The sequence below is a fragment of the Zonotrichia leucophrys genome, chromosome 1 (genome assembly GCF_028769735.1).
Source record: "Zonotrichia leucophrys gambelii isolate GWCS_2022_RI chromosome 1, RI_Zleu_2.0, whole genome shotgun sequence".
NCBI lineage: Eukaryota > Metazoa > Chordata > Aves > Passeriformes > Passerellidae > Zonotrichia > Zonotrichia leucophrys.
The window spans coordinates 59,807,112-59,820,956 of record NC_088169.1 but is presented as its reverse complement, the minus strand read 5'-3'; the positions used below and the strand labels follow the sequence as shown (position 1 = coordinate 59,820,956).

Here is a 13,845-nt window from a genome sequence, read left to right as displayed (position 1 = left end):
ATCTTTTTACTAATTAGCTTTGATTTCAGTAGTTCCTATGAAAGTGACCTGTGTTTATGGCAATATTGCTCTAATGCTGCTTGAAAAATGTATGAGCAACTGTTGATGTACTAAAGCCGTAGATATGTAAGCTCCAGAGGAGAGCTTTGCATGAAGATAACTTTTGCTTGACAATCAAAAGATCCTTCTAAAACAGGTAGTCAAGGGACCTGGGGGAAAACTCTGATCTCAGGAAGATAAGGAGGAGCTGTATTACTGATTTCAATGGAACTAAGAATTTACAGTTTTCTTAACTAGGAAAGGTTTTATTCTGGGGCCTGGATTAATGGCTTTCAGAGAGCAGTTCATGTAATGGTGTTGAGTTACAGGGTGTGTGGTAATTAGTTTATAACTGAAAGAACTTCTGTCTGGACATTGTGTTCAGTTTGAAAAATCACATTGTGAGTGAATCACAGTCTGGGAGATTTTGAGAGTCAGATATGACATACTGGAGCAAAACATTTAGGGAGCACTAGATTGGATATGCCAGGTCAAGAATCCCAGTTGATAACAGACAGGAGGATCTCTAAAACTGGGTTGGTCCCCTGAGTGTTTTATACACAGGGGCATCCTTTAGCCAGAGTATTGTAAGAGCAAAAGTGCTGTGTTGTATACAATACCCAGGGGAGGGAAGATTATTGCTTTTTCCCATAAGCTGGTTAACAATCAGCTAGAGGAGCCTATAGCAAAGGAGGAGCTGTGTCCTGCTTTCAAGGAGCACAAATTTGCCCTACCAGCATTTAGCTCTCATCACCTTGAGGTCAGCTAATTCAAACATCTCATTTGAAAGGTGAGAGGCAGAAATACAAGCTTCTCTTGGGGTGAGCAGTCCCTCCTTAGGGCTTCACGGCGATGCAAGCAGTTGCTGTGTTTCTCTGACAGAATGCATGAGTAACACCTTGTCTGGGAATCAGACAGGAGAAAAATCCATAACAAAAACCAGTAAAAAAAAAAAACTCAAGGCCTTTCTCTGCTCCTTAAGGAAGGGCTTGAAATATTTCAATGAAAAAAACTGCACAATGTTTTAGAAGTACTTGAAGGGCATCTCACTGATTTATTGAGGGTGATGGTGTGTGGAAAGAAACAATCTTATTCTCTTCAAGCCTACAGCAAGCTTTTGTTTTGTTGAGAAAGTCCTGAGCTCCAGAACAAGGATACTTTTTCCTTCCAAGACTGATGGAGGAGAGGGCTGCTTTTATCACCTGGGTGGTTGTTGTGTCTGTGGGACACAGCAGCTTTCACTGTGTAGGAAAGGGGAAACCGCTTGGAGAGCAGCTCCATGCAGGGATAGGCAAGTCATGGTCTAGAGCAGGATGGTAGCTCTGGGGTGGGTAAATGTAACTGCTTGGAATTGTGACTGAAATAGACTTATTCAGCATTATTTCTCAGGGCACAGTAGGGAGATGGGTAGACTTTATCTGGTCCCAAAATGGTATTGCTTCAGCATTGCCTCATTCTGGACTGGTCAGACAGCTCAGGCACCTTTGCATAAGGCAACACTGCCCTGTAGCAGAAAAGAATGAAGGAGGTAAAAACCCTACTTGGTTAACAACTTCCAGAGAGTTACCAGCACTGACATCAACTGAGGACAACGTTTGGTGTCATCTGAGAGTTTTTCTGTCCAGAGGTAGGAACCTGGGAGGGGTTGGAGGATGTGTGTGGGTGTGTTAGCACATGGCCTCCTTTAGGGTGAGTGTGGTCTCTGAGGATGGCAGAAAGAACTGGCAGAGAAACTGTTGTATGCTGGCAAGTTTTCTTCATGCTGGGAGATGAACCTATACATGTGCTCAGGTGTTGTGCTCAGATCCCTGCTAATTCACAGAGGACTAGAATATTGTATCTTTGTGTGACTCATGGGGTACAGTTATCATCTGTGCAGAGGACTTTGTAGAGCAACTACATGTCCTGCAGACTGTATCTGAAAATACTTAAAAGCAGTAAGATATTTTTTCTTGGGAAGATGGAGTAAGTGAGAAAGATGCATCTTCTAGCTGGTCATTTTGGAGGCGCTGCATAGACTCTCACAGCTAAGCCTCTGGAGCTTTCTAGCACCCATTTGTGTGTTTGAATACAATTTCAGTATGTTTTCTCTGCAAGCTTGAGTGTCTTGAATTCCTGCCAAACCTCTTGGCCTTGCCCCGATTTTAGTTCATATTATATTTATTATGTTTGTATTAAACTCACTCTTTGTCCTGTTTTCAGATTGCTTTTTCTTCCCCCCTTCATCCTCTCTCCTGCATATTTTGGGTAGGCAGCATGAACTAGAGAGAGATTGGCTAATCCCTAAGCTGTCTAAGATCATGAGTATAAATGCAAGTTTAATTAAAGCTTCTTGCTTCACACTGCTGCAGTATGCAGCCCCTCTGACTCTGTCCCTCAAGGCTTTTGCTGCTGTATTTCTTCGAGTGAGCAGGCCTGTTCTCAAATAACATAGCAGAAAGAAATCACTGGTTTCCATTTGCCTTACCCTGACTGAAGAGGTGTGTGTCTGAGTGTCTGATATCTAGGTAGTCATCCCCATAAGTGCCACTGGCTTTCCTGTCTGCAGTGGTTCATGGCATCTCTCTCCTCACCACTCCAGTGGGAAGAAATATTTATCCATTAGTTTTCCTTTGGGCTGATCTCATGTGGCTGCATTGGGTAGGTATAGACAGAAAAGACCCCAGGATGGTCTTTTGAAGACTCTTCAGCAGATGCTGTGTTGCACCTCACTGAAATGATCTAAGAGAGGAAGCAGGGAGAAGTGAGTCAGTTGAAATTCAAAGGTAAAATGGAAAGAAAGGAAAATAATTGTTTTTTTTATTCCTGTATTTTATACACTCAGAAATTAGGGTTTCAAGCTACTGGTGAATAGGTAATAGCAAGAGGAGTACCTGGAGTAGCCTAATGCTAAAACTTAGGCAATCTTATTGGAGTCTTACAGTGGTTTCACTCTTAGCTTATGTTTTACCTCTTATGGACCTAAGCTGTCTGTGTTTTTTTGGATATTTGGGTTGTGTTTTGAAGTGAATGCGTCCATACGCAAAGAGAGAGATATGCCTAAGGGCACCTGAAAAGAGCTGTCCGGTTGTCCTCCCCAGAACTTCCTGAATACCTCTGGAGACACATGCATTTATCCATTGGCATTGGAGGGAGCTGATGCCCTCCCTCAACCCCATCCCCTATTAGATGTTGCCCACACAGGTCTTTTGTGCAGCTGCAAGCCTGCCTCTGTCCCCCATGACACTGGAGTAACACTGGAGCGTCTTTGTGGGTCTTTCTGTGTCAGTGAGACAGTAAGAGCCAGGATGAGCCTTTCCTTTAGAGCTCAGTCTTTGGTATCTCAAGCCCTAGTAAAGCTAGAAAACAGCTCCCACATCTGGATGCAGAGGTTCATCTGATGGGGGAGGGTGCACATCTGGTGGTAGGGAGCCTGTGTGAGAATGTAGCACCAGCCTGCTTCTGGTGTCTGTGCCCCTCGAGGGAGTTCCTTCCAATGTGGGTCCTGCTTGTCCTGTGACCTTTGTCTGCATAGGCCAAGGGTGGTCCCTTCTCTTCTGCAATCAGATGCAGCTGCCTGGTGGGAGGAGGCTGCTGGAATGTTTTCTTGCATTGTTGGAGTAGGAAGCTGATGTGCTCTGCCAGTGCTTCCCAGTGAAGTGGGTAAAGCGAGACCCAGCAGCGTGTGCCTCATGCTCAGTCTGCAGCCTGTTGGCCAAGCAAGTCAGGCTCCCTTCCATCCTCACAACTTTGTGTCAGCTCTTTTCTGATGAATCAGAAGGATTGGTATATCATTGAGCTGAGATACTGGTTCTTTATGTGGGGACAAGCATGTGTGTATGCACCTGTGCTAGTCCTTCTCTTCTCTGTTTGCTACATAAGCACGAGACAAAGGAAGACAGAAATATCAGGACGTCATTTTTCTGTGGCCCAAAACAATGGAGAAAGGAGTTAAAAACTTGGAAGTTTGAATAATGCATATGGATTTATTTCAAGTACCTTCTAATATTTACAAAATTACATGACACTTTGTTTCCTTTGTGCATTTTTTTCCCACAAGATCTAGACAGGGAGGCAAGTTTAGATTAAATAAACAACAATGAATTCTTCTGAACCTGTGTGAAAGACAGATCACCCCCAACTACCACAGGATTTTTGTTAAAAAAAATAATAATTATGGGAGAATTTTCAAGGAAATAAAAATCAAGCACACACTCTATAGAAACCTCAGACAATTTTTGATGTCATTAAAACGGAACACACTTCTAACTTTATTTTAATAATTCATTGTTTCATAAATAAAAACCAAACAAGTGTTCAGCAGAGAGATCTCTTTAAGGGAAGAAATAATAATTTATTATTTCTTTTGTAAAAAAAGGTCTCTCTGCTGAACACACGTTTGTTTTTTATTTATGAAACAATGTATAAATTATTGAAATAAATCTGGAATTGTGTTCTGCTTAATGACATGAAAAATTATTCGAGGTCGCATATAGATGAGCTTAGCAGTGCTTCACTACCTGCAAGCTTTGGTGCTACATTTTTTTAAACAAATGAAGAGTTTTAGAGCATTTAATAACCATTTAATTCTAAGATAAGTTTATTGTGATTTAAGCACAGTAATATATTCAATATGTTGCCAGCTTTAAAGAAGCCCTCATGCCAGAGGTAACAATACATATTAGAGATACGAGAAAAAACCAGTTCAAATTGATTTATGAAGTTGGCAGGCTGCTAGCCATTTTGCACTGGCTGCCTTAGCTTTCTTCCCTTGCATGAGCTGAGGTGCAAGCACCTCCAAATGCTGGTAGCTGTGCCAAGTGCTGAGGCCATGTTACTAGACATGCTACGTGCCATTTCCAGAGATCCAGCCTGGCCAGCCATCCAGCAGTGCCTGCCTTGTGTGCTATATTTGGAAATGAGGTTTCTGCTCCAGGGCCTCGTCCTTTGTAAAGCACTTAAGTGCATGCTTAAATGCTCATCTGCTCCAAGCCAGGAATGCTGATTCGAATGGATTCTTGGTGGCACAAAGGAAAGCAGCATCCAGCCAGGGTCATGCCATGTTTCAGCTGCAAGAAACCCGGGACACAAAAGTGTCTGGGGGAGGAGATGGGAGTGTTTACAATTTGTGCCACCTTCTCTGCCATCAGAGATGAGATGGAGACTCAGTGATGAGGACCTACTCCCATGGGCAGTACTGCCCCCAAGGAAGTTGCCAACATGGCCGGGGGACATAGGGACTTATCTCATTACAGTGATTTATATTTAATATAAAACTGCTCCCCACCTTGCTCACAGATGTTGAGAAGGCTGCAGGTGAATCACATGTCCCTCAGTTCACAGTCACTAGCATAAGACAGTACAAAACTGTGAGGACTGAAGGTGGTATGCAGCAGAAGCAGAGAAATAATACATTTTGAGCAAGGAGGAGACACACAGAGCTTCACTGCCCAAACCACCTTTACACATTGGCACAAATGTCAGTGCTTGGACACTACTAACATTCAGGACACAGGTTTTCTAGTCCCACAGGCAGAGCACCTTTCTCCTCGGCAAAGCAGATTAGAAAAAATTTCTCTTCTTTTGCAACTGTGCATTTCTTTCACTAATTATCTTGTTTCCCAGTCTTTTTCCAAGTAGAATACTTCAGATTGGTCTGCCTCTAATTTTCCTGCTTTCTGTGATGTAGACTGCAAAGCCTTTGAGAACACAGACAGGAAAAGTCTAGGAAACATTTTGGTTTCAGGAGTTTCCAATTCATCTCCATAAGTGTTGTCTGGCCATGCTTAGGGATGGTCAGCTTTGAGGGCAAAAGGAAAAAATCATTCTCTGTTATTACTCTTTATTCTTTGTGCTAAGACAGAGGTTATTTGCCAGACCTCCCTTCATATGATTGAGCTTATGAGCTACTCTTGTCATAGAAGCTGCAAGAAATCATGACATGGTTCCCACTCCAAGTATTAAAACCTCCAAATTTAGTTTTGACTTTCATCACCACCATAGCTGTCAGAGTACAGAGTTCCTGTTTTGAGGGAGGTATTATTAACACCAAAATTTCTGGCCATTAATTTATTCACTAACTTATGTGCGAGACTTGGGTCTATTCATATTGTACTCCCTCTTTAATAAGGAAGGCTATCTAGTGGCTTGAACACCCTGTTGAACTGGGACACATTGGAGTACCACTAAGCTTGTGAGCTGGTGCCAGCCACTTGATATCTCCTTCTCCATTACCTCAGGTGAAGATAACCTTACAGAGAAAAATCTGGGACACTTTTGTGGCAGTAATACAAAAAGCTAACGTTAACACTTGGAAAAGTGCATGCTGGTTTTTGCCAGTGGCAGCTTCACACTCATCAGAAGCCCAGGGACATTTCTGAGTGAAGAAGTTTTTTCCCTACAAGTGACTTACAATATTGAGAATTTATCAGGAAACAGGAATGTCACTAATTCAGCATGAGTAAAAGGAAACTGTTTTTTTGTATTTAAATTATTTTTTCCATGATGCTGAAAATGGTTTTGCAGTTGATAGTGTCTGGTTCAACTTGAAGTCATATTTTCTTTAGAGTTGCCCCACATGAAAAGTCAGAGTAATATCAGTGTACATTTCCTGGGCTGTGGTTGTTACTGTCTGCAGATTTCTTTGAGGGCCTGAGGTGGAAGGCACCATGTGGCTGTGACACACAGTTGTAAAGCTGTGATTCTGACAGCAGAATGCTAATCTGAAATGTGACTCTGGAATTACTGCTGCTTCTGCTCCTTGCTTCCCCTTCACAGTGAAATACACAGAAATCAGATGCTCCTCATTCTTTTTTTCCCCTGAATCCCATGCTTTCAGTTCCACTGAGGTAGAAAATAACCTAAAATGCTTCTGAAATTGTATTTTCCAGGGGATTTCCTAATGCATCAGGTTGGCCTGCCTCAAATGGGTAGAAACAGAAATCTGTCCCTTGTATGGAACAGCACAGCGAGCACCTACTTTCTGTGAATTAATCCCCCACCTCCCCTTTAAAATAAGTGTCATAATATGGACTCAATTTTTGTTTTTCTGAGTTTTTGAGTCAACTTGGAACACTGGGTGCCATCCTGTTGCTGACCTTAGCCCAAAAGGAGCCTTTTACACATGAAGCTGTGCATTTATGGGTGTGCTTGGTCGCAAAGCTATTCCCTTCTAAGCACAGTCTAGAGGCTACGGTGTGCAAAACCTCTCCCCTAGTAACGACATTTGGAAAACCTGTTTGTTTTGATTTTTTTCTCTTTACTTACAGGTACCTGCGTTCACCGTGGACCGATGAATGTTAGCCAGCCTTATGTTGCCAAGCTGAACTGGAGAGGATTTTCCTACAAATATGGTTCCTGGGGTAGAGATTATGATCCCTCTAACCCAGAGAATGACGTCTATTGGGTTGCACCATTGAACACTGATGGTAGATACTTAGAATACTTTAGAATTTATAATTCCTTTGATGATTTGCTGCTGTTTAAATACACGTATGAAAGGAGAATAACATATGGGGAAGGAAGTGGTGCTGCCCTTTATAAAAATTATTTGTACTATCATCGTTATGGTTCCAGATATATGGTGAAGCACAATATAAACACAAACACGGAGGTTTTGAGGAAGGAGCTTCCAAATGCTGCTATTGGTAACCGCTTCTCTTATGCAGGCGTAGCATGGCAGGACATAGATTTTGCTGTGGATGAAAGTGGGTTATGGGTAATATATTCAACTGAAAATAACGTGGGCAACATTGTGATTAGCAAGCTCAATGAGACCACACTTGATGTGCTAAATACTTGGCAGACGAGACAGTACAAGCCATCTGTTTCCAATGCTTTCATAGTATGTGGTGTTCTTTACGCCACAAGGCCGTTGAACACTAAGAAAGAGGAGATCTTCTACATGTATGACACAAGTACTGGCCGAGAAAACAGAGTGAGTATCATCATGGATAAAAAGTTAGATACAATCCAGAGTATTGATTACAGCCCCATAGATCAGAAACTGTACGTTTACAGTGATAGTTACCTTGTAAGATACGATGTGACTTTTCAGCCTTAGTACCTCAGGGACATTCGCATATGACAAAACTGGCAGCAGCCAATATGAGAGATCCAATGGACCTTTAGACAATGCTACTGTCAGTTCAGAGTTCATCTAGTCTCGTGACCTTTATGTGGGGGTGTCTTACAGGTACTTATACTCTTTAAAGGAATTGCCCACTCTGACCACTAATATTGCTGGCAGCAGTTGGCATTATGGGGTTTTTTAGGTTTTTCTTGGTGTTTATTGGTGCTCAGTGCTTTTCAATTGTCCATTTTCTGGGGGGTAGATTCAGTGCTTTTTGTTTGCAGAAATAGCTGGGTGCAGACTATCTGGTGACTGAGTAGCTAATTACCCATTGATTTGCATTTGTCAGAGTAACACAAGCAAGGCACTCAGAAACAGAATGAATTTCCACTGATCTTCATCAGAGTGAAATGAGGCCTCAGAGAAATTAATTCAAGGATTAAAATAGATTAGGAAGTAGACTTGGTTGGAAGACAGCAATCCATTTGTTAGCTGGAAGCAGTGGTATCTGGCTCGAAGCTTCAGGAGGGAGGGTAAAAATGCACTTTGCTGTGTAGGTGCTACAGCAGGAAGGGAAGGCATTGTGGAAGGGACAGGGCTCCCTGCCCTCGATAGCCCTGATGCAGTGGGACACTGGCCCCTGGCCCCCAACTCTAGCTGCCTCCAAGCAGTTCAACACTCTCCCAAGCTGCCACACTACCAGGCTGCCTTATTGGAGTGCTTGTGGAGGCAAAAATGGCAGTATGGTTTTCATCAATGTTCCCTTCTGTCCCACTCTGCTTCCCTTATTAATTCTGTGTGTCTAAACCTGGCCCTACAAATGGTCTTAATATAATCTAGCCATATACTCAATTTTCCTGCCAGTGCAGTGCAAAGAACGCTGTTTTCCTTTTCTTTATGTTCTTCTAAGTTTATGCAAATCCTCCCATTGATTTTATTGGCCACGAGTGGCGCTCAGTGTGTATAATGCACTGCCATAGAATAACAGACACGTTATTTGATGTGCCTCTTTTCAACATTTTTGCCATTCTGTAATTAGATTCCTGAGAGCCTCGTTAGTCTAGGCTACTATTTGTTCCCTGGGTAATTCTGTCTCACAGCAAGGTAAGAGGTCTTGTGGAAAACATAAGTCTTTTCAAACTAGTTAAATATATGATAGAGTTTTCATTTTCTTAAATGGGTATTGTGTGATAGTTTCTGAATATGTGCACTGTAACAATGTCTTATTTTCATCACATCAGAAAGCAAGCTAAAACACTGAAATTCAGAGCTTAGAAATGACAAAGAAAGCGGTTCATGTGATTAATTTTCTTCTGTTACATATGCAACTGTCTGTGTCCTCTGATAATCAAAATCAACATGTATGCAAATGATTGTTTTGTTTTAATAAAAAACTGTTTCAAAGAATCTCAGCTGTTCTATAAAGCCATTTAAAGTTATGTGTGACAAATAGGTAATTTCTGTGATGAAACAGGAAACCTGGGCACCAAATATTTGAAACAGGATCGCTGCACTCACTTGGGCTCTGTGTGCTTAAGTAGGAGCAATGAAAGGTGTGAATCTGTATGTCAACAAGTATGGAAGAGGAGCTTTATTTCCCTGCATGGAAATATGTTAGCTGGTTAGGGCAACACTTCTTCACCAAGCTGAGATGTTACTCAAGATATTGGAGGCAGATGAACTGATAACATGTTTTGAATCCAGGTGCTGCCACTTATCAGGTATCAGCATCTGTTTCTTGGAAACCTGTGAAATGAATTTGAAAGCCATGGAGGCGTTGGTGCAGTAATCAGATCAGGCAGTACAGGCAGGGCTGCTGTGTGAATAATCTGCAACAGACCAAATAAGGATTTAGCTGAGAAAGAAACAAGAAAATACTGAAAAAAAAATCCACTCTTCATCTGTGTGTGTGTTATGGAATGTGACTAGCTCTTCACTTATTATCAAGAAATGTCATCAGCATGGGCATTGAGGCTCCTCAGCTCACCATCTTTTAGGGAGGGAGTTGATATTAAAATGCAAGTAATAGATTCCTGTGAATTGGTTGTGGTTCTCAGGTCCTTCCTTCAATGTCTTTATTGTTTCAATGGTGTTCAGCTTTGGGTATTAGGAAGAAATTCTTTATGTGAGAGTGAGGTGAGATGCTAGAACAGGTTGCCCAGAGACGCTGTGGATGCCCCATCTCTGGAAGTGTTCAAAACCAGGCTGTGGTCAAGTGGAAGGTGTCCTTGCCTTTGGCAGAGGGGTTGGAACTAGAAGATCTTTAGGGTGTCTTCCAACCCAAACTATTTTATGATTGTATCATTCTATGATTCCTGGGGACAGCTTTCTCCCCTTTGGAAACCACATTTGGCCTTGGCTGGAGGCTTCCATGGTGATCTGGAGGTGGGGATGCTCTGGCTGCCCACCATGTTCAATTGTAGAGTGGCCCTGACCTGTGTGGCTTGGCACCAGGCTCCAACTGTGACCACTGAGAGGGGAAGATTGTGACAGCAGCCATCTATTCAGGATGCCTCTCAATGTCACTGCAGAGTAGATAAAGCACAGCCGGGTTGGCCCTTGGTAGTTCAGTACCAGAAAGAAAGCAGAAACATCCCTGCACTTTCAAAACTTCAAAATATCTTGTGTAGAAGGGCTGGGTTGGGATGTTTCAGTGCTGGTAAGCTTGTCCTTTGATTTTTGTCCTGCACTAACACTTCTCAGTGGCAGGTGCCAGGGTGCAGTGGGGACTCCCCATGGTTCTGTCAGGACAGGCCAGGCAGCCAGGGACCATCCCACTGCCCCTGCCAGGCTCAGGGCACCTGGGGGCCACCAGGGCAGCCCCAGGCCCTGGGCACTCCTCTGGGGACAATCCAAGGCTGGGCAGGACAGGGCTGTGGGGAGCTGGATGTGGCATCACCGGCTGGGGGCTTATGGCCCTGGGGGCTGACATGGGGTCCAGGGCAGGATGGGGGGACCCACGGTGGGTGGGCATGGTGGGAAGTGAGGTACATAAGTGCCCCTGGGGCACTGGCAGTGCCTCTGTTAATAAGAGGCTTTGCAGAGTTGTAAAAAGGTCACTGTCCTTTTAAAAGCAGAAAAAATAAAAGCACACAATGACTTTATTTCAGCTCTTAGCCTATTGACTTGGCATTTCCCCGTGGAGGTTTTGGGGTCTATAAACAACATTGAACATAAATAGTTCCTGCCACAGAGGTAGGTGGAGAGGACATCTGTCTGTGTGGTGACACAGGAACTGCAGTACTGGGACCTAGAGGTAATTTCGCTGATGAGTGGTTTTCACACCACCTATCTCAAGACACCTAAGGTGGGAGACTTGGCTCTGATCCATGCATTGATGGCATGTGGGGAGAGGGGATCTTCTGCAAAGGAGCACTTCAAGAAGTGGGAGTAATACATCTTTTCACTTCTTCTCTTAGACTTGTCCTTTCAGGTCTTGGCTGAAGGTGGCTCAGAAGAGCTGGCTGTTAAAATTAAAGTGTGTTCTTGAGCTGGGCATGGCACACAGCCTTGGGCAGGCCTCACTTGCGGGCCCTGTTTCCCCCTCTCCAGTTGCTGGTGCTAGCTCTGCATTGCTTGGGAAACGTTCCCTCCTTTCCTTCTTCCTTGGATGTGGAGAAGACCCTACCCCATACTTCCCAGCATGGACTCTTACTGGTTTGGTGGCTCTACACTGTTTCTTGAGGAGGCTTTTGCCTGCAATGACAGGTGTTGGAGTCTGACCCTTTTCACTCAGACCTTCCTGTACTCAGTGACCTTGTTCTGCCTGGTCTACTCAAAGTGCGATGACATCCTTTTTTTGCCTTTTGCTGTCCTCCTTGGTCCCACTATTCCTTTTATGGGTTAGATATAAACTCTCTATTCTTTGATCCAAGACTTCCATATCCTTTCCTCTCAAGAACCAAATTACCCGAGCCTCCTTGCTTTGCTGTCTAAACAATGTAACAATGCCAACGTCCTTCATCCTCCTGCTCCCTTGTTACATACCCTTCTGTTTGTCCCACCTAACAGTTTTCTCTGGGATGCCCTTGCCTGGACTCCTTCAAATTCCTCATTAATTTCTCTTTGAAGCTCCTGATAAATTGCTAACTGGCTACAGTTAACTTGTTGCCTTCAATAGACTGGTATTTATATGCATCGTGTATCCAATTAGCTGGCACATGAGCACATAAAGCTGGCGCACAGAAACTCTCTTATTATTCATTCCCGTATGTCACTCCCTCACTCTGTGTTACATGTACTTGTTATATCTTGTCTTAAACAGAGACTGCATGTTCCTCAAGTGAAATACCTGTCTTGGAGTTTGGGGTAGTACAGCACCCAGCATAATGGGCTACTACCTTCCTCCTCTTTCCTGGGTGCTTCTGAGAAACAAACAATGAAGAACAACAAGAGCTGGCCAGGGATTGTTGCATGCATCTGTGTTTTTGTCTGAATTTTCGTGCATGCTGCGATGTGTGCTGCATATAAATTGGCTTTGAAAAGTAGGCAAACAATATGCTTCCAGACAACAGTGTAAACATTCTGTTGGAAACTGTTTCAGTAGCTATAGCACACGCTGTAGCTACAATGCATCCCTAAATTTGTACCATGTGGGGTAGAATCACTTTTTCTCCTGTAAATATTTGGTTTCTTTCCCTTCTTTCTTTGCTTTTTTGTCACTGCACAACAGTTGCTCCCTGAAAACCACAAAGCAATGGCACAAATGCGAGCCATGTGCAGAGTCTGCAGCCACAACCTGTTTCATACTGCCAAACAACCTGTCGTTTTGCAGGACTAGGAGTTCTCCTAATAGGACAAAATGCTTGCTTTGTTGGTGAGCTGGGTTTGGAGAGATGAGAATTAAGGACTTACAACACGACGGTTTGTAAGAGTGAGCACATGTGAGGGTGAATGTGTGTGTCTTCCCCTCTGCTTTCTGGGCTGCTGCCAGTTTGCAAGCTGTCAGCCATGTACAGGGAAGCAAATGGAGGGAGTGAGGATGCATGGACAACCTTTCTTTCAGGCCTTCAGGGAATGGCTCCTGCCACTGGCCTACATTCTGCAGTATGTTCAGCCAGGTTGGCTGTACTTGTCCTTGGAACACATGTGAAGGCAAATCTGGCTTCAAACCATTCCTCTTCCTCAGCAATGAGGTTGGAAATTGGTGGCCCAGTCCCCAGCTCAGCAGCTCCTAAATTTCCTTAACTTGTGCCTGCTGAGTGTGATTCCTATGGAGTAACTGGACGCAGCCATATCCCACGTACATCTCTCTGCCTTGGGTCCATGTGTTATGCTGGAGAGAGAAGGTGTTGGACCACAGTGCTGTATTGCTAGTGGATCTGCTGATGGCAGGAAGTGTCCCTGGAAGAAGACATTTGAGTGTACTGCTTTTGGCTAGAGCTGTGCAAAAGGGCAGAATCCCAGACCCAGGTCCCAGGAGATATCCTCGTGTACCCCTCTGCTCGAAGGTAGGAGCATGTTATGTCTGAGCTGCCTTTGACAGCTGTTTGTGTAATCTGTTCTTTAAAACCTCTAATGATGGAGATTTCACAGTCTCCCTAGTGGCCTCTTTTGGCACTTAACTATCCTCACAAGTAGGAAATTTTTCATAAACCTTCTCTGCTGAAAATTAAGTGGATTTAAGGAGATAAGCATGACTATGTTGCTGAGACCAAAGACTCAGCTGCCCTAGCATCTCTACACAGTAACAGAGGCCTCACAGAAGTGTACAGCAACAGGACAAGGATGCAGTGATAATCCTGCCACTGGACTTC

The 13,845-nt window shown here is 43.6% G+C and overlaps 1 protein-coding gene across 14 annotated transcripts in view; it reads left to right on the top strand.

Moving 5' to 3' along the window:
- OLFM4 (olfactomedin 4) overlaps positions 1-9,442 on the top strand; it is a 50,827-nt gene extending 41,385 nt beyond the window's left edge. For all 14 annotated transcript variants that reach the window (XM_064713832.1, XM_064713886.1, XM_064713823.1 and 11 more), the window contains one exon: positions 7,287-9,442. In XM_064713832.1, coding sequence (XP_064569902.1) covers positions 7,287-8,080 — 794 coding nt within the window. In that variant the 3' untranslated portion in view covers positions 8,081-9,442. The remainder of the gene's footprint in view (positions 1-7,286) is intronic.
- Positions 9,443-13,845: the final 4,403 nt, after the last annotated feature.